The sequence below is a fragment of the Scleropages formosus genome, chromosome 16 (assembly GCF_900964775.1).
Source record: "Scleropages formosus chromosome 16, fSclFor1.1, whole genome shotgun sequence".
NCBI classification, from domain to species: domain Eukaryota; kingdom Metazoa; phylum Chordata; class Actinopteri; order Osteoglossiformes; family Osteoglossidae; genus Scleropages; species Scleropages formosus.
This window is the reverse complement of record NC_041821.1, coordinates 10,155,691-10,176,410: the sequence shown is the minus strand read 5'-3', so window position 1 is coordinate 10,176,410 and position 20,720 is coordinate 10,155,691. Positions and strand designations below refer to the sequence as shown.

General features: G+C 47.8%; 1 protein-coding gene across 1 annotated transcript; it reads left to right on the top strand.

Moving 5' to 3' along the window:
• The first annotated feature begins 4,437 nt into the window (after positions 1 to 4,437).
• klf3 (Kruppel like factor 3 (basic)) lies at positions 4,438 to 20,610 on the top strand. Its single transcript, XM_018737948.2, has 6 exons — positions 4,438 to 4,541; positions 12,158 to 12,215; positions 14,076 to 14,598; positions 15,012 to 15,159; positions 17,213 to 17,376; positions 17,794 to 20,610. The coding sequence occupies exons 2-6, from the start codon at positions 12,174 to 12,176 to the stop codon at positions 17,973 to 17,975; spliced, it is 1,059 nt and encodes a 352-aa protein (XP_018593464.1). The 5' UTR covers positions 4,438 to 4,541; positions 12,158 to 12,173; the 3' UTR covers positions 17,976 to 20,610.
• The last annotated feature ends 110 nt before the right edge of the window (positions 20,611 to 20,720 follow it).

Sequence of the window (20,720 nt, the reverse complement as noted above, 5' to 3'; positions counted from 1 at the left end):
AGCAACTTACAGTTTTAAGCTACTCGCAATAATTTACCCGTTTATATAGCTGGGTAATATTACCGGAGCAAATCAGGGTAAGTACCATACTCAAGGGTACTGCAGGTGGAGGTGAGACCAATCTTTATTCAGCCCTTTCCATGTAGAAATATAAGGAAAATTGTATGAGACTTTGCAGAAATAAAAAGTCCTTTGAAAAAATAAAAGGTGCTTATCCATTATATTTACAACCTGTTTGGCAGCAAAACGTATTTATTCCTAATCCTCTCGGCGAAAGCAGTTAGCCCATACTTATTAAGTTGTAGTGGCGTTCCTGCAGTTGTTGCCAGGTTTTGATGTGGTCTGACGTCACTGTGTCAGTATCGTTTCTAAAGAAGTTCATCAAAGGCTTGTATGGTTCATCCACAGGAATCCTCTATGGAATGCTGGCGGACTCATGTTTATGATTTTCCTCTGAGCCACACCCAACCAAGGTGTTGAATGCACAACTCACTTGTAGTGTCAAATGCACTGACAATGGCTGTCTGTCACTGGTTCGAGGCACCTGTATAGCGTTCAGGTCTCTGTCTTTTTTGTACAGGTACAGCTGGTCGTGCGTATAGCCTTTCGGCGACATAGTTACACACACTGGCCTGTTCCGCAACCTCAGCTGTCAGCTGCTGCCTCTGGACCCAAAGGTCACAGGTTTGATCTCCACCTCCTGGCTGCAGTACCCTTGAGCGAGGTACTTACCCTAAATTGCTCTAGTAACATTACACACACACCATCTGAAACTGCTTGTCCCATACGGGGTCGCGGGGAGCTGGAGCCCAACCTGGCAACACAGGGCAAAAGACTGGAGGGGGAGGGGACATACCCAGGACAGGATGCTAATCCCTCACAAGGCACCCCAAGTGGGACTTGAACCCCAGACCCACTGGAGAGCAGGACCTGGTCCAACCCACTGAGCCACCATGTCCCCCTTCTCACAACATTACCCAGCTGTATAAATAATTGTAAGTAGCTTAACATTGCAAGTCACTTTGAAGAAAAGCATCAGTTAAATGAATAAATTTAAACTATATTGTGCCTCAAATTCTAGTGTTGACTCTTTGCATGACCTCTGATCAGCACTATTTACCCCCTTCCACATTTGCCGTGTCCAATTAGCCAGTTCCTATGTCTTCTCCGGGAATACGAAACCCATGACAATTTCCCAAATCCTCGTGCTCTGAGCCACGCGCTTCTTTTCACTGCACGGGCTGTGGGCTTCATCACGGATGCGACAAAAGGACATGGGTGGAGCTCACGGGTGACACGAAACTAAATACAGTCCGAATAGGACGCACACAAACACGCACTGCCCATGCCGGGTGCTGCTTTGTCTGGTGGTATCTGTGTGGTATCTCACAGTTTTCATTTCCTTGTGTGGGCAGCCGTTCACCTCTGGGTCTACAAGAGGCCTGTTCAGAGTGGTCACAATGGGCCATTTTCACACTAGCAAGAACCCTCCTCGAAAAGGACTCTTTATTTTCTCTGGGGACAGTGATGTGCCCCTGACAACTGGACCCTGTGGCTCTGTACTGTGAAAGCACCCTTGTCTGTCTTGCAGCTACGCGCTTTGGAACTCCTTGCAACTTCCACAGAATGTCTGACTGGGGGGTGTATGTGTGTGGGGGGCATAGCAAAAGGGCTCTTACTTTTCTCGGTCTGCCTAGAGGGCCAAGCTTCAAGCTCTGGGGTTACGACCAGTGATGGTGCCGGTCCTCAGCTGTTGCTGAGAGCCCTGGTCAGACAGAGCATTGTGTGACCACCTTCCTCCATGTTCATCTCTCCTCCCCTGATCATCTCATGCCATCCTGTACCTTAGTCTTACTCATGCTCCCTCCTTTTTCTCCCTTTATTTTTCTTTCCACGCAGCACTAGGTGTGTTTGGCATGAGTGGGCCACACCTCTAGGTTGCCTCACTTCAGAATTCAAGTTGTTTACGAAGATGCATTACTCTGAGATTTAGGTCTTGGATTAGGCTGATTTAAGCAGATATGATAGCGGAAGTTTAAATAAGTGGTATTTATGGTGTACACAGTTACTGAAGGGCCAATATGCTCTTTGAGGGCAATATGATTAATATGACACAAGAATAATGGAAAAGTGATGTCATCTTCACTTAGTAGTTTTCCTCTCTCTCAGTCCTGAAGCTTTAAAATATTTAAATGTCATTTGCCACGTCAGTCATCAACATCACAAATAAGAGAGTATCTTCTATAGACATATACCATAAGTATGTACAGTATGCTTACATGTAGACATAAATTATTATCTTATTTATTATAATGTCAGAATGTTATAGAAAGGAATGAATAGAAATTAATAGAAAAAATGTGTCTCAATATCCACATTTTATGACAGTGTTATCTGTTCATTGCTTTTAAATGTCAAAAAGGTAACATACAGATAGAAATATATTTTATTTTATGTTTTATGTTTTATAATATATTTTAAATACTTTCCATTATACTACAGTCATGATACATATTCTGAAATACATTAGTAAAAAACATCAAATAGTCATTAAACAACTGGCAAATACTGACAAATATTCTTTATTATTTTACTGGGGGGGGGGGGGGGGGGGGGTACAGTGATGAAGTTAATGCTCAGATTTTAAGGTGAGTTTCTGTGCTTCAAAGTGTTACTTTGCCAGTCAATATACACACACACACACATTTTCTGAACCGCTTGTCCCAGACAGGGTCGCGGGAACCGGAGCTTTTTAAAATTTTCTTTCATTCTTTAGACTTTTTTTTTAATCTGTTGCCTGCATGGGCATAACAAGTAGAACATTCATCCCGCCATGTCTCGCACAGCTAAACGAAAGTAATGGCTTTCTAATGTTTTCTAATAGACAAACCCACCCAAATGATGGCATCGCTGTTGTCGACTTGCGGTGTGAACGTGAGAGCTGAAAAGAAGAGGAAAAAAACAGAAAAACAAACAGAGGCCTCAGATTGTGCTTAGATTAGACGCAGGCACCTGTAAAATCACTGTCATGTGGTATGTGTGTAATTTGGATTTCAAGCAAGGAGGGCAACAGGTGAAAATAGCCCCAAGGTATGGGGAGTGTGGGGTGCAACCTGCCACAGCGAGCTGTATGAAAACAAAGGTGTGCCAGGTAAGATGACCAACACCTTGGCATCTGTCCAACTCATTTTCCACTTCACACTGGCAGCCTGGCTGGGACCCATGGGATGGTCCTCGTCTCTGTTCGTTTCAAAGTTTTTTCTCAATATAAAAGTTTGGAACATGTTACAACAGAGCTTTATGAAACATGTTAAAACTTCTACTGTAATGGGTTATCTGACTGTGTATTTCATAAATTGAAACATGACTTAAATTGCAGCAGCAATCAGGATTTCACTGTTTGCCGTGTCTTTGTAAATAGACGTTTAAAAGAGGGTTGGCAAGAGCTAATTGTTGTGCCAAAACTCAAAGGAAGATACCCTACAGGTGTTGATTTCCCACTCAGTCATGAAATGTGTGAGATACTGTCATCAAAAATAATCGGAGAAAAATCCAGTACCTGTTGGAAGAGGCTGACAGAAAGAGCCATACAGAAAAGTACAGCCAGAAATGAATGCAAACTATATGGACCACTTCATTTTTGAATGATTGTGGACCAAATTACACCTGGCACCGGTTTTATTCCAATATTCAATTGATCTGAGAATCAAATGAAAGCATTAATTCTGAGAAAAAGCGGTTTTTCTTAATTTCTTATAAATGTGTGTTTTGTGCTTTTGAGTTGCAAATATTGATTTTAGATTTTATTAGATTATATTTATCTATATATTTATTTAGATTTATTAGATTATAGATTTTATTTAGATTATAGATTTTCTCACTGTGCCATAGTTGTGTGACAAGGTGCTGCAGTCTGACATTAAAACGTGATCTTCTAACTCTCCAGATGTGTCGCAGCTCCCAAGGTTTCTCTTTTCACACGTGTGATCATTGCATAGCATCCAGCGCTCCTCCCGCCCCCCCCGCCTCCCCGGCTGACAATCCGGCCCATGTGGGCTGGGGTCCAATCCCCTCCTGGGACATGCGGTCCTGGCCCTGCCCTGTCTCTGGTTGTGGAGCGCGGTCCATGTTGATAGGCTCCAGTCCCCCGCGGGACACGCATCACCCCCCCCCCCACCGGCCCCGCACACCCACCCACCCGCCCCCCGCGGCTCCTCCCTCGCCTAGCGCAGCCGGTGGGGCGGTCATGTGACCGCAGAAGATGCGTTCCGGAGTTTTTAAACAAAGTAAGCCGTAGTCGTCCTTACTTCGCCAAACTTTGTTTTACCTGAGTGTCTCGCGCGCGCGTGGTTGAGGATCTGCTCCTCCGATCGGGTCCCATCGTGTACACGTGACGTATTGTGCTCACGGATGAGCGAGGCTGTGTGATCGGATCCGGGACGAGTGAGTGAGGATCGCGAGGAAAGTGCTGCTGGGAAGAAGAGCGACCCGTCCATTAACACTCTGGACCCTGAACGCGCTCCCACGGACCCGTATCCACGGTGAGCTTTTTTCCGTGACAGAGAGTGAGAGTGAGAGAGAGAGACAGCGAGAGAGAGAGAGAGAGAGAGAGAGAGAGAGAGAGAGAAGCTTACTCTGTGTCGGAGTAGCGCGATCTCCCGTCTCCATTATTATAATAATGATGACGACAACAGATAATGACTAACTTTTTTTCTGACTATTGTACAATAATTATTAGTAAATGACACATTATAAATGATTTATGATGTTACTTTGTATACAAATATGTAAAGTAAATTTTAAGGAAATTATTTAAAAATGGTTGCGTAAACTTACACATATTTTGTGTAATAATAGCCGGCATAATGAAGTGCGCTGCTCGCGCTCGTTTGTGTGTGGTCGTGGGAGGGGAGGCCGAGTGGAGCGGAGCGGAGTGGAGTGGTTGGGGGCTGTCAGTGCCCACGGCCACGGAGTGTGGAAACACAGCCGCGATAGCCAGCTAAAGGCGCTGTGTGTTTCACCGAGGGATTCCGTCCGTGCGCCGCTGTTCGCTGTCTCTCTCTGCCACAGTGAGCGGACTCATAAATGTTCACTTTCCAGAATCCAGGGCTGTGTGTTGACCTCCTACCCGCCCGTGTGGAACCGTGTCACTCCCACTCATGTCGCTCGTGACCACAAACACATCAACACAGAACAGAAGCCTCACGCACCAGGTGTCCTTTCGGGCTCTCAACTTCTTTCGTGTTCTGGAACAGCTGAGCTGACTGACTGCTGCGTAAAAGTACCAGGTTGTGCTTTTCTACGCTGGTGAAGCCAGAGGCTATGATGAAGTTGTAATAGGAAGGTTGTTGGTTCGAGTCCCAGCAGCGCAACTGGGTTAGCGCATAAACGCCGGCGCAAGGAGGACGGAGCTACTCGTGATAAGGACACGACGCAAATTAATACAGTGTTTGTTGCTTTGTAATGGCGAGTAACTGACGGAGGTGTTTAATCCTCAGCATTAATAGTTTGAAGATTAGAATTATTTTTTTTTTGCTCACATTGATTGATGCCTGTTCTGTTTATGTCCTTTGAAGTGTCCCAGTGGATTTATGGCGACCCTGGATAGAGTGCGTATCCAAGCAACAGCCACTTAGTGACGCGCAGTAATGTCAATTGTTGGAAACCCGTGGAAAAACCTTGAAAAAGTTAAAATTTGATTCCGTAAGATTATTTATGGCTCTTTTTGACTTATGACATGTCACTCCAAGAGTTTATAATTTGTCACTTTGCCCCTAAGGTGATTGATGTTGTGCTACTTATGTCTTTATTGCCAGTGTTGGTATGAGGAGGAAAGTGCTCTGACTGTCAGTTTAGTCTCCAGACCTGTTGGCATTTTGTCAACTTTGATGTCTCACTCAAAGGGGGGAGGGGGGGGAATAAATAAGTTTCAGCAAAAAGGCAAGGTAATTGTTTGTGTTTTTCCCTCCTCCCCTTTCAAACCAGGAAAAAAAAAAAAAAACTCATGACTTCCACTCTACACCTGTGTGTGTGTGTGGCAGCTACCGTTTTATGTGTTTGCTTCGGTAAATAGGACCCATTCAGGCCGACTGCAAGCGCTCTTCGCCGCCTGTTTTCCTCTTTCCCCCCCGTCCCTCTCGCCGTCCCTCTCCTGTGTCACCTAGCGCCAGCACTGCAGCTTCCTGTGCTTTTGTTTCAAGGCTGAGTCTTGCGTCAGACATTCCACTTGGCACATGCAGACTACTTTCCTGTTTGGAGCCTGGGGGAGGTTGAAGCAGGCTAGCCGGACGGGTGGGTGGGGGGCCCCCAGGCTGAGTTTGTACACTCCCAGGGACCCCACCCACATGGTGTCCCACCCATGGACAGGACAGACCACTTCCCCAGGATTAGGGCTCTGATGTTATCTGCTGGAATGCACTCGCTCCTACACACACACACACACACACACACACACACACACACACACACACACACACACACACACACAATCTGTCTGCTTCTTTCACAAACATGTTTTTTTATTGCTCAGGGACTGTGTCTCGGGGCGCTGTGCTGGTGAACATTAACCTGTTCCGTCCTTCCGTCACTTCTGCAGCAGCCGCCTGTGGCCTCTGGTTTCACACTCAGATGTTTTGTCCTCTGGGTTCAAGCAGTAAAGTTTGTGTAACTGTGCGTTTAACACTTAATTTATTCTTGCCTTGTGCCGATTAAGTTTTCCCATTATAATGAATGGGAATGCTTTTAATGGATGGACACTTAAGTATCGTTTGCTTTGCGCACTAGTGTTATGGCACAAGTTGAGTCGGCATGGCTGTCCCTGTGTAGTTTACTTGCCGTAGGCCTGTACCATCGGCGTTTTCAAAGCTGCGTTGACTTCGTCACCTGTCCCGCTGTATGTCCGTCCCCTGTGCGGACACTCTGGGCTGGATATTTTGTCAAGGGTCTGCCCTGTGCTTCTTTAACACCCGTGTAAATCAAAGGGCTTTACCTGCTCTCTCCTGCTTTACAAAGGCTAAAAGTGCTTCTGTTTGTCTGTACCAGAGTTGTTACCCTATTGCCGTGGTACAGCCCTAATGGTAGCGTAGTAGTACTTAAGTATCTCACTGGTACCGGTTCGGTCCTACCAGTGTAGCAGTGCTGAGCTAAGTTTACCGTAGCAGCCTTTTAGTAGTACTACTCTAACTGTGCAAATCTACTTTAGTTGTAGTAGTACCATCGTAACGGTATTGATCTGGCTCACTTGTGGCAGTATCGCAAAAATGGTACCGATCTGGTGGACTTGTAGTAAAATCATCATAATGCCGGTACTGGTCTAGATGACTTGCAGTAGTACCACTGTGACGGTACTGATCTAGTTGACTGGAATTACTTGTGTACCTGTGTGTTCGCTTAGGTTTTTATTATTGCAGATTCTTTTTGACTTGTACTCGTAACCGTATTCATGTGGGTCAGCTGTAGTTGAGTTGTAAGTAGTACCAGTGCGAGTCCTGCTTTTATGTGCTGCTCGAGGCACACGGGGCGAGGCACAGGGCAGGACGCCAGGCAGCAGTTTGTGGATTGGGGGGGGGCGGGGTGTGGCTTGGCAGCACTTGGGGGTGGGTTTGGTGGGGACGTTATTGTCCAGGAGGCTTGGGGGGGGGGGATTCGGCTTTGGCTTCGGCTTCCTCCTTGCTTTCTGGCCGAGGTTTTGTTAGCAGCAAGGGAGAGGCAGGCCAGACAGGAAACCGCACACACAGCGCAGCCCCCACTTCTGCCCCCCACCCACATTATCTCCCCTCCAGTTCCTCCATATTGTGTGGAAGTCATGCCAGCAGACTGTGGGCTTGCCTTGCCTCGCCTCCCTGCTACTGCTTACTGGTATACACACACACACACACACACACACACACACACAGCTTTATGGCCACGGCAGGGATTGTTTGCAATGGACAAACATTTCTCTTCCAGTGCAGTGTTTTTTTTTTTTTTTTTTTTTTTTTTTTTTTTTTTTTTGTTTTACTACATCTGTGGGGTTTTCTTAGTTGTACGTAAAACATTCTTTTATTAATAAGACTTTCTCACTCTGTCTTAAACGTGTTGCAGTATGGTTTCAGTTTGAATACAGTGTTTGAGGATTTCTTCATTTTTTTTTTTTTTTAGAGTGGATATTAATAGTAGCGAGGAGAGATGAGTCTGGGACGTATCAGGAAGAGGCATTGCCTTTCCCGGGGAGTCCGCTGTTGTGCAGCTCCCATTAAGGGTACATCGTCTGCCTTTGAGAAATGGATTACCACATTTTAGCTAGACAGCCCCCCCCCTGCCCCCAACATGTGTCCTTCAGAGTTCTCTTCTGCACTGAATTCTCAGGGAAATAACCTGCATGAAATTTCAGGGAAGAGCTGCTTTTCTTTATTTATTTATTTTATATTTTTTCAAGTTTCATGGCTACAGCACCTTCCCTTTGACCGACTTTTGTTTTTTGGTATTATGGGTGTTTGCTGAAAAGGTTGACATGTACACACAATTCATTCAGTCGAGCCCCTGCTGCATTCTTCTTGCCGGAAGAGCTGATCTGGACCGTGTTCAAAGCCCCCCCCCCCCCCCCCCCGCCCGGGTTCACTCTCCAGCAGTGATGTTGCTCAATAAAGAAAAGGGTCCCCTTTGGTTCAGTGGTACAGCTCTGCTTTGGCCTCCAGGCCTTGAATGTCTTTCCCCAAAATGGTTCTCTAACCATGCCTTGACTCTTCATGCCTTGAAATTTGGGTCTCTGTGCATGTTTCCATGGCTGCGGTTCAAAGTTAAAACAGTTTGACCACAAACAGAAACATTTGTTGCTGAGATTGGCTGCGAGTGAGAGAGAGAAAAAAAAAATCCCTAAAGGAAAACCCTGAGAGATGGGCAGTGATAAACTCCAGAAAGAAACAAAAGAGAGAAAGGGAAGCAAAAAGCACCACTCTGTGACCACAAAACCCAATAAAAAACCCAGCTAAAAGCCCTAACCAGAGATAGGAGGCCTGGTTTGACTCATTCCGAAAATCCCCTTTGCTTTTCACCTTTGCTTTGCTGTCATCGCCAGGTGGAGGAACGGACTTGTCAGAATCGGCGTTCGTATCGCTCCGTGATGAGCCGAGACGGTGAGAAGCGCCCGTGGTATTGAGAAGTAAGCGTGTGCGACTGCTGGAGTGAAGGAATGAGAAGGGTTTGTCAGGAGCGAGAGAAAGAGAGAAGATAAAGGTGTTTACAGTTTTTGGAAAGGTTGCTGCAGGGCAGTGGTGCTGGGACAGCAGCTGGGACATGTAGGAAGACACCTCATTCCAGGCTTGTGTCCTGTTGGCACATGTGGGGGTTTCGAGCCCTCAGTCATCAGCGGAGCTTGACAAAACTGTAGTATTGATGACAGATGCAGCCCCCCCCCCCCCAATCCGATTATGGATCAATTATAGTCTATAAAAGAAATTTAGCATATGTTTCCTTTATGGGAGCAAGTTGTGAAGAATATACTAGCATCAGCATGATGTAAAGGCTGCAACAGGAACCCAGTTATGAGCGTAGACATCCGGTGTGCCGCAGATTTGACTCATGGCAGTGGATGCAGATCTCTTGCGCCTGATTTATTTCTCATTCTTGGCTGCAGGCACAGTACCATTTGCAAGCAATTAAGTTCTGGTTTATAAAGACTTGCTGGCAGTAGGACGTATAATTGGAATATATTACAAAGCCTGTAAAACTCTGACTGGTCTGTCTGTATTTACAGCAGAATATAGATAAGGCTGGATATAATGGAAATCTCATTGGTGGAGAAAGACTTGTTTCAGGGATCCAAAATATGTTTACAGAAAAATGACACTTTTAGACGATGCATTTGATCTCTCACTTTGCTGTGAACATCACTGGCTAAAGATCTTAACAGTAATAACAAATAATTAACGATAATGTGATCTTTGCACCTGGGTTTTGCAGTGAAGTTCCGCCACAAGGTATCAAAATCTAGATGCTCCTGAAAGCATAAGTGCAAAAGTATTAAATTACAATTAATTTTTTTAAAAATACAGAATAGACCTAAATCTATTCCTGGTTCAGATTAAGAACACCCATGCTAGTGAGAACTCCTTCCATTTTCAATTAATTAATTTAAAAAAAAAAAAGAAAAAATTCAACTGCCTTTAAAATCCTAGTGCTTATAACTCTCTCCCTCTGTCGGCCAGTTGCTTATTTAATAAAAATATTGTTCTGTTTCTGATTGATAGAATATAATTTCAGTATCATCTGTGTCTGTTATGTTTTGCAAAACTGCAATTACCGATGATGGGAAGAAAATCTAGTACTTTCCCAGGCCCAGCCTGTCTATGAATATGCATGAGTATAACCAAAAATCAGAACTCCAAAGTGAGTCCAGGCTTTTGCGGCACACGGCGCGCTTTGTTTGCACAGTCTTTCCCAGGTTCCTCTAAAGTTCCCTGCAGCGTGATTCTGCTCTCAATAAATCTGTCAGTCGCAGTCATTTTGCTTCTCCTGGTTTTTTTTTGTGTGTGTGTGTGTGTGTGTGTTTGTCTAGCCTGGATTGCACACAGTTCTGTTCTGTGCTCAGGGCTTCTGTTTGCAATGTCCCCCATGCCTCGTTAATCATTACGCATCTTGCAAGCCGGGCCTCTCTTCTCTCGGACTTGGTTCAGCCTGCGCTCAGGCGCTCGGCAGAGATGGACACGAGGAGCAGCCGGGCTGCAGCTCTGGGACAGGTTCCTCCAACCCATAGAACCTTGCAGGTCGCCAGCTAGACGGAATTATGCTTTATAAGAGCTCTTTGCGCTGATTTATTTCAGTACGATTTCCTTTTATAAGGAGTACTAGAAGATGATTAATAATTGCTCATAAACATATGTACAACAAATATAAACAACAATGGTGAGTCATTTTTAAAAAACATTTTTAAATGATTCCTTCATCCATTCATTCATTTTGCACTTCATACAGGATTATGAGTGCAAAGTCAGTGCATAAAATGTAATAAAGGAAATTTGGGTGCATGTTTGGAAACCTCACTGGGTTCGGGGCTGGTAAGGGAGGGTGACCCTCCCAAAGAGCCGGCTCCCTGTCCCCTGCGAAGGGAAGCCAGCTCGTACCCTGTTGCCGGCGCACACTCTGCCACTGCATTGCGCTACCAAGGTGATCCTGGGTGAACATGGTGTGTCTGGCTCCTCTCCCAGTGAGGGAGGCATTCTGGGAGTCTGTTTCCCAAGGCATGGGCAGGTCAGGCTTGGAACTGACACAGCCCTTTTCTTCACTTCCACCGAACGTGATTCAGAGCCCTCCCATCAAACTCGGTGAACCTTTAGCCCGCCTGCCTCCTTCGGAACCAGCCGTTATCAATCCATGGCACACTCCCGTGGCCCGTGCGGTGTGTTGTTCGTGAATAGGTGTTTCCTGTTTTGCTGCTATTGTTGGAAAGTGCTCTGCGGGGGGAAAATGGTTAAATGAAAGATTTTGTGCGTTTTCCTATTGCAAAGGAAAAAAAAAAAATGCCAGCTCTTACTTTTGGTGGTGCGAAGTATTAATGAAGGTACATCAGACATTTGACCTTTACTGTGGTTTTATTTTATTTTTTTTTTTTTTTTCTTCCCCCAGCCTGTGCAGTGTCGCAGTTGGTGTGAAGTTTACCTCACGTGTGTTTTCCCTGAGCACTGACAATGTAGCAGCCGAGCTTTGTGTTACAGTTCCATTGGTGTGTATTGCAGCAGTCTGTATTTGGAAGGGGGGGAGCGGTGGCGTGGCAGGTTTGGCCAGGTCCTGCTCTCTGGCAGGTCTGGGGTTCGAGTCCCGCTTGGGGTGCTTTGCGACGGACCGGCGTCCCATCCAGGGTGCGTCCCCTCTCCCTCCGGCCTCGCGCCCTGTGTTGCCAGGTTAGGCTCCGGTTTGCCGTGACCCCCCTCAGGACAAGCAGTTTCAGTGTGTGTGTGTGTGTGTGTGTGTGTGTGTGTGTGTGTGTGTGTATTTGGAAGTAAGAGAGGTGGATGGAGAAGTACAAACACTACTTGCGGAGCTCTGACATTGTGTATGCGGCGGTGTCCGTGTGATTCGACAGATGAAGTCATACGGAGTGTGCGGCCTTGAAGGCGAATACTTTCTCAGTGTACTTCGAACACAGTCCTGACATTTCCTCCTTTCCTTGTTCTCCCAAAAGGCCCCGGTGCGCAACCATGCTCATGTATGACTACCCAGCAAACGCCAGCATGGAGGCGGTGAGTACCGATGCCTATCGCTGATAGAAGTGGTATGTAAGGTCACACGGGGTTCAATGGTGTTTCCTTCTTCACACGACAGACCTGAATCAGCCTGTCGTGCTTTCTTGGGCAAACTCTGAAGGACAAATTTGGGTCGATGTCATAGAATTTTTTAAAAAATATAATTTTTTTTTTTTTTTTTTTTTTTTGGGGTGGCATTTTTTTCTGCAGTTTTAGCCTTTTCAATCATTTTGCCATTTAAATATACATAAAATAATGTTTGTCTACATATATTTTCCCCATAACTTTGAGCAAAATTATTTTCCATAAAAGAGCTCATACATGTCATGTAGCCTACATAGACGCGTTGCTGAGATTCAGTTTAGTTTATTTGTACGCAGCGCTTTTCTCGCACAGCAGTGCCACAGAGTGCTTGAACGCCGTTACAGGGAATGATACGATGTCACAAGGTGTGATACTACAGACGGAAACGACCCAAGGGGAAGACGATCATGTAAGCAGTAGTTATATATAGTTAACTGTAAAGTAAGCAAGCTGGCGGCTGAGAAGAAAACAAAAAAAAATTACCAACTCCCATTGTGCATCTCCAGGCAAAAGGCATTTCAGATTCTTAAAAACGTTGCTTAACTCCATATATCAATTTTGATTTATATATATAGGATGCGTTATTGCCGTTTAAAATGGGAATCGGCCACATACAACTGTGCTCTCCTTGTCCTGGTACTATTACTTCAGTCACGGTGGACGTGGTCAAAGGGACATCTTTATTTACCTGTCCTACGGCCACCAGTGGCACACTCGTCGCAACTCGCCCCTCTTTGCACGCATTTCCAGCCAACCATTTGTTGTAGTTAGCGGTGTGCCGTAACACCACGCGCCGCTTCCTTCCTGACAAACAGCCTCGCAAATTTGCATACAATAGTTAAGCCAGGCAATGGGAGCAGAGGCAGCTGCCTTTGTCCCCCCCTCCCCACACACCTAGTGCCAGTCATTTAAAGAGAGGCGTGGGAAAGATCTCCGCCCTCGGATGGGAAAGCAGTTCCGTGTTTGCGTTTCCAGGACGTCAGAGGCGTGGCGGTCACACAACAGCCTTTCTGCACCATCAGCACTCAAAAATGAGGGCAACGGAACACGAGGAAGCGCCCACCCGCTCCTGGCGCGTTACGGGCCGTCACTCGGACACCGTGCCGCCCCGAGGGCTTTTAGGGCTTCTGACGCTTCACCTGAGTGAGTGGGGTCACCTCCGTTTGTCAGCTGCGCCGACTTGATCTGGCTCCCTGGCCGCAGAAGGTGAACTTGATGGGTTTTAAAGAGTATGCCAACATTCCAGAGTTAAACAGGCGAACGGCAAAAAGTAGACGCTGGGATTCCAGTTTGTCGCTCGATGCGTCCTCCCACACCGGGTACTGCCTTTACACCTGAGGCCCTCGGTAAGCAGGAGGGAACCGAGCACACAATTGGCCAGCTGCTGCCAAAATGCTTCCTGCTGTTCTTCTGGAAGAGGCGCGAGGGGGTTGGGAGGGCACGCCGCAGATGGACGCACATTCCGCCGTGACCTCTGCGAGAGCGGGGGAGCCAGTTCGGCACCAGACGTTTTGGAAGGGTGCTAGGTTACAGTGACGGTTTGTGTTTAAGCTGAGAGTTTTGTCTCACTTCACAAACTGATCCTTCTAGAGCAGTTACTTGTTAGACAAGCACATTTTTATGCCGATTTGATTGATTTTAAAAGGCTTGTTCTCTCTCGCTCTCTCTCTCTGCTCGTTTTCTCACCCCCTCCCCTGTACCCCTTCCTTTTGTTTGAATTTTTCTAATCCCACGTCATCCCCCCCGTGCTTCTTCCCAATTCCTCCTGCTCAGTCTTTCTACCAGAGCTACCCCTCCCTGAAGTCCCAGTCAGAGGCCTACGGCAGCATCTCCTCCCCACACCCTGGCAGCAGCATGGTGGGCGGACGGCTTTACCAGCAGTCTCAGAGCCTCCAAGACCTCCAGGAGCTCCGGGCCAGCATGGGCAGTCCTGGGAGTGTCAGTCACAACCAGCTGGAACCTGTGGACCTGTCACTTACTAAGAGGGGCTCCGCCTCCTCTTCCTCATCCTCGTCCCGCAGTTCGCCGGCCTCCCCCCACCACCACCAGCGGCTGCGGGCCGGTTCGCCCCCACTCAGGCGGACGCCCCCTGCTATGCCCCTGCAGTTTCCCACCGTGCTGGCACCGCTGCTGCAGGGTCCAGGCTCCACGCCCGGCGTGATCCCGGTGCTGTCCAGCGTCATGCTGCAGCCGCTATCCGTGCTCTACCCCTCACACCTCCACCTGCCCCACCAGTCCATCATGGTGTCCCCTGTCCCGGGGGAGGACATGCAGGCTCTAGCCACCCACAGACAAGGTGAGTCCCAGCCCTCAACTCTGACACTGATCTCAGCGCAGACCCACCCTCTCGATCGCCAAAATACTGGCACCTCTTCTACATTTACAAGTGCTGCGTTAATGCGTCGCACAGAACTTGCGCCATGTAACACTGCAGAAGGTGATGGTTGCGCAGAACGATGGCTAACAGCCAAGTACACGCCATAATATTTGCATATTAGCTAAGGTACCTAGTGGCTGCGGGGAAAATGTTTCTATTCAGGGAAGAGGTGTTTATCTCGTAAAAATGAAATGAGAACAGTGTGTGCTCTTAAGGTGGGGCTCAGAACTGAATCGGGTGCTTGAAGCAGGAGCTCGGCAAAAGGCAGACTGTAGAACCTCTGTATGCGTGCCGAATGTTGGAGCTGACCCAACTGTCGTTCTGCGGCCCAGCCTCACCAATGAAGCCCTCGGAGACGTGCCACGACAGCCATGAACTGCTGAAGCCCATCAAAACGGAGCCACGCACAGACCCCTCCTTGGACGGCCACAGCGAGGAGGTGACGTCGTCAGTCATCGCCGCACCTCCCGTCTACAGCGAGTAAGTGACCTCGTTTACCACCCCCCCCCCCCCCCCCCCCGTCAAGCCAGCCCTGCTTCCAATTAAATAAAAGCTCCCAGGAATTGCCATAGCTGTAATTTGGAGCCGCACTCGGATTAATAGCTGAACGTGGGCTGGATTTGTTCCCCCGGTGCGAGTAGGAGCGTCGATCATAGTGTGACACGACACGATCGTACGTGAAGTCGTCAGATGGATGCTGTCCCACGGTCTGTCGTGTTGCGCGGTACTCGGCGCAGATGAATAGCTGAACTTGCGGCTTGGAGCGGAGCCCTCATTGTGGAACGAGGGCGTGCGGTCCCGGCGAGAGGCTGACAGTCGCTCTCCCGCAGCCTGTCAAGTGGAACCCGCGCTTTGGTACACACCACTAGGCTGCAGTGGCCTCAAGCTGCGCCGAAACTCCTCTTTCCTTCCGCCCGTCTGCTGCGGCTCGAGCATTTACCACGTTTCTCCCTTTGTCTTGCTGCCCTTCGAGCTCCAAATAGAAGCACCCCGAATCCACTCTTTGCAGGATGACTCGATCGTCAGCGTGGCGAAGTCTTGTCCGGACCGCGAGTGGCCGATCCCTCTGCAGCGATTCCGAATGAAGGAGCAGCTGCGTCCGCCGCATAGCCCCCTCCCCCTAGGTGTCCATGCGCCCCTCTGTCTGGGCACCGCTCCTCCTTAGGGAGGTGCATCCAGCACTCGAGACAGTGGGGATGTTGGCAGGAAGCTCAGGGGATCTGTCGATAGGCGCCATCTTCCTGTTGCGACGCAGGATGCCCGAGCGGGGGCGTCCGGGCCCGGCCAGCTCTCGATAAGATGCGTTGCATCGCCGCGTGGGCACAAGGCCATGTGCTATATGGTGAAATCGGTTTAGCTTGTTAGTTGGGGCTTTCAGTGTAAACGTAAAACGTGTTTCTGATAATGGGTTAATGGATAATCTGGCATGGATGAAAAAAAGAATTCATCTGTTACAAACCGCACTCCAAATGCCAGTGAGAAAGAAGAGTATGAGAGTGTTGTCATGTCGTCTGTTACTGCATTGCATGCTGCTCCATCCCTGCCCTGGTCCTGATGTTATCTCCCAATGTGCTCCAGGATGTCGCCCTGTCTAGCTCCGTCCTGAGAACACTTATGTGGGCGGTGTGTGTGTGCGTGCGTGCGTGCGTGCGCTTTACTACCCTCATCTGAGCAGTTTTGTGGAAAATGTCCCCGTAATTATAGTAAAACCAGGGGAAAAAAAAAAAAAAGTCCCCACAAGGCAAAATGCTGTTTTTTGAAATATTGGAGGATTTAAAAAAAAAAAAAAAAAAAAAAAAAACTAAACTGGGAAATATTTAAATGTATGAATTTCTCTGCAGTTTTACCGGAGCGGGTTTAAGAGGCCTCCTTGCAAAGCCTGAGAGTCCAAAAGCGAAGTCTGCTCCATATTCCGTACACGTTTTTTTTTTTTTTTTTTTTGGCGTCTTTTTTACCGTGCTGAACTGCTACACGAAACAGTGTATCGTCACGTTCGCCGAAAGGCCGAAGGTCGATATTTACACACCCTTTTGGTGGCACTGCGAGTCTACTTTTAGCTCCCAGTGTGACACGGGGAAGGGCCGAACCCCATTCTGAGGGAGGGGTTGGGGGTGGGGGTGTTTCCCTGGGAGTGGCAGGAAACTTTAATGGCAGCGTGCGCGCTCGCCGAGGTGTGGCGGGAACCGACAAGGGGTGTGGGCGACTTGTTTACCCCGAGGAATTGTCACTGCTTCGAGTGAAAACAGAGAGATGCTGCAGTGCGGAACGCCATGGCGCGGACCGTTGAACGCGTGCGCCGTGCCGCACTCCTGCAATAATTGCAACGACCGTCCCGCTGTCAAAATGCGTCTTCGCGTGATCCTTCGGCTCCTGGGCAGCGGAGAAATGGCTCGGAAAGAAACTCTCGAATTCCGCATCTCCGTTCTTCGATGGCGATTTATCTCGAGTTTGTGAAATCCTTCGGATCCTCCAACGCCGCAGTTGCGCTTCAGTGTCGGTGTGACCGGAACCGGCTCTTTCTGCCCCCCCCCAGGAGCGGTAGCCCCTCCGTGATCGTACACTGTGGCAAACACCCGCCTCCCGCCGACTCCCCAGACACGCTGAAGAAGCGCCGTGTCCATCGCTGCGACTTTGGTGGCTGCAACAAGGTGTACACCAAGAGCTCGCACCTCAAAGCCCATCGCCGCACGCATACGGGTGAGGATGCCGCTTGTGCCCGTTTTCAGCAGCTGTTTACCTCGGTTCTAAATCAGGACTTTAGGCTAGTACTCCAATTACCCATTATACCTGAACTATAGTACTCGGAGTGGCATGGTGGTGCAGCAGGTAGTGATGCTTCCTCAGCTCCTTGAATGAGTCTTCAAATGTGTGTTTGAATCTGACTGTGTGTGTGTGTGTGTGTGTGTGTGTGTGTGTGTTCCTCCCAGCATGGACCCTCCCTAATGCATTATGCCTCTGAAATAGGCTCTGGACCACCACGACCCTGCCCTGGCCAAGCACATATTGATACCAAATCAACAGTGCCCATGACTTGTGACTTCGTATGTTTAACTTACGGTTATGCGTTCGGGCTTTACGGCCCAACCCGTGACTCCGCCTCTTCTCTGGCTGCAGGTGAGAAGCCCTACAAGTGCATGTGGGAGGGCTGCACGTGGAAGTTTGCCCGCTCGGACGAGCTCACGCGCCACTTCCGCAAGCACACGGGCGTCAAGCCCTTCCAGTGCCCGGACTGCGAGCGCAGCTTTTCCCGCTCCGACCACCTGGCCCTGCACAAGAAGCGCCACCTGCTGGTCTGAGCCCAAATATGAGCCGCATCCTGGCACGGGCCGCACCCCTACGGACCTCTGACGGTGACTCGCGTACTCAGGCCGGGGGGGGGGGCGGCGTGACACCCACTACAACCTGAACCCCGACCACGGCTGTGGGCACAGCGTGTCGGAGCTCCGCTGGCCCTCTCGTTCCCCTTGAACTCTGACCCCAGAATCACAGTACCAGCTCAGCGTCCTTCACCTCGTACTACTTCCTCCTACCCTTCGCTCAGCTGGCCTGAGCACCACCACCACCACCCCCCACCCCGAGCCCTTTGTAAAGCCCTCGGTCACTCCTACACAATGTGAATGCTTCTTAGCAAGAGGCATACAAAGATATTGTTAATATTAGTCGTTCACCTTGTTTTCAGCCTAAATGTTTTACATTGTTCCGTTGGATTTTTGAGTCTTAAGGGACTTTCCTCTGAGTGGGTATGTTGCTTTCTGGCTGGTCTCCCAAAATAATAGATGAGCAAGTGGTTTTTTTTTTTTTAATTTTTTTTTTTGTTTTTTAAATTGCATTCGTGCCGTACTGTGGTTACCTGTTAGTGTGATCAGACCACAAACCCTGTGCTGGACTAAAGCTTCATGAAGAATCGGCTGTCACACCCAGTGTCTTTAGTGAAGGATGATTGGCGATGGGCTTGGACTGGCGTTGCCTTCACCTCTTCTTTTGGCCTCATCACACCGAGAGTTTGCTTCTCTTCATTCCAGTGCTGATCAGTCTTGCTGTTCTGCCAGCAGTGTGTGGGGGTGTTTTAAATTATTATTTTTTTATTTTAATAACCTTGCATACCCAGCACAGTCAATATCTTGTGATGCTCAAGTTTGCCTGTGAGAGTTGAATGTGTTTGGGCATTTTTGTCATTTACCATGTTGATCAGGGCATCTCCTGGGGCCACTTGGTGCCACCTGGGGAGCTACAGAGGTGAACACACACGTTGGGAAGAGCAGCTGGATGCCTAAGGGCCAAGGAGTTTTGTCAGTCATGTGTTATGGGGTGGGGCTTTTCACCACATGGGAAGATTCTGCTTCATAACAGACTTGGACTCAGGTTCCAGATTTTTTTTTTTTTTTTGGTGTAAATTCCCCAGCTGACATGGAGGTGTTCCTTCTGGATTCCAGGGTTGAGAAGGACACACGACCCCAGTACATAACTGCAGAACGGAAGAGCCAGGGAGCTTGGGATGGTCCTTCATAAACAACATGTGTTTAATTTCTCCTTAAATGTGAACTGTGTTCATCTGGGCATTATTATTGTGGAAGATTGCTTTTAAGGATGGCATCGTGGGGAGCAGTAACCTGTGTATTTTTAAGGCTATTTTTTCTATTATATTCTGTTAAGGGAAAGTATAAGTGCAAGAACGGGTGTTTGGTTTTGTAGCTGTCGATTACCTACCTTCCGTCACAGGAAAGGCCCAATTCGCAGCTCCTGCAGGTTGCCTTTTGCTCGGACAGGTTCGAGCAGACAAGTTTCTGAACCGATCTGTCGGCGCCATTACCATCACTTGTGTTACAAGGAAACGCTCCTCAGTTGAGGTGGAAACGCATATGAGCGAAGGACGGATGGCGCTGCGGGTAAACCAGGTCGGACCCCAAGATCTGCTAACCGCGAACAAAGATTTGAACGGAGCTACGTAAAGTTGATACTTCTGCACTTTAATGTCATTTGAAAGGCAAATGCATCTGACGGTGTCGGAATGAGACAGAGGCCATGTTGTTCCAGTTTTTTCCTCTCAGTTCACCGAGTTCCTGTACGGCCCTCTTCTCTCAAGGGTGATGGAGTGCTGAGCAAAGTTCCAGGGAAACGTGCCTCTCTTTCCAGAAGTAGCAGTTCTGCTGTAATTCTAACGCAAACAAACCTGCATGTATGTACTACGGAACTGTTCGCTCTCGCATAGCAGGTCTAATTCCTTGGGAAGTATAGAGATGATTTTCGGAATCTATTCAAACGGAGTGATGGTGCCAAATGCGTAGCAACATGTGAGTAATATCGGTGGAGGACAGATGGAGACGGACGACAATCTGTGAATGGGTGAACGGAACAGACGGCGAAGAGTCGCGAATAAAACTTTAAATCTCTTCTTGTTCAGGTTGTACTTGGTGATGCCTGATAGCCTTCCTTCATCTGAGGAAAAGGGGGGGGGGGGAATTCCTAGCCCAAAATATCTCCTGTTATTATGTATTAAATTTTATAATAAATTGTAATATATATTTTATTAAAAAGACTGAATGGGTTATTAAAGGTTTTAAAGGCATGATTCCCCCACCATTTTATCACAAAAATATTATGCATTTCTGTAAACATGTGAATTTTTGTATTAATCTTTTTTTAAAGGCCATTTGGGGTGGCAGTTCAAAGGGAACTTTGTAATGACATAATGTCATATCACACTGTGAAAGGAAATAAACAGTATGTACAGTTTTATATGAACCTTCCACTATATTGTGTTATAAATATATAATAAAGGCTTTATAATACTGCATTTGGCTGTGATTTCTGTTTAACCACTTGTTTGGTGGTTTCTCTCCAAACTTGTGCTGTGCTTTGAACCCTGGTTTGAGGTTTGAGTCGCTGCGCCTTGAACTTATTTCTGTACTACCTAGTGACCCCCTTCTTTTGTTGAAGGTTTGTCTGTCAGAGAGAGAGAAACACAAAAGAACAATATTAAATAACTTTTGAAGATAAGGATTTAGAGTGAGAAAATAAAGGTTAAGTTGACTTTCTTGAAC

Excerpts from the sequence above, each read along its gene's own strand:
- klf3 (XM_018737948.2), top strand. The coding sequence starts at position 12,174 with ATGCTCATGTATGACTACCCAGCAAACGCCAGCATGGAGGCG. Across the intron at positions 15,160-17,212 it reads GCACCTCCCGTCTACAGCGA|GAGCGGTAGCCCCTCCGTGA; the intron begins GTAAGTGACCTC and ends GCCCCCCCCCAG. Across the intron at positions 17,377-17,793 it reads CCATCGCCGCACGCATACGG|GTGAGAAGCCCTACAAGTGC; the intron begins GTGAGGATGCCG and ends CTCTGGCTGCAG.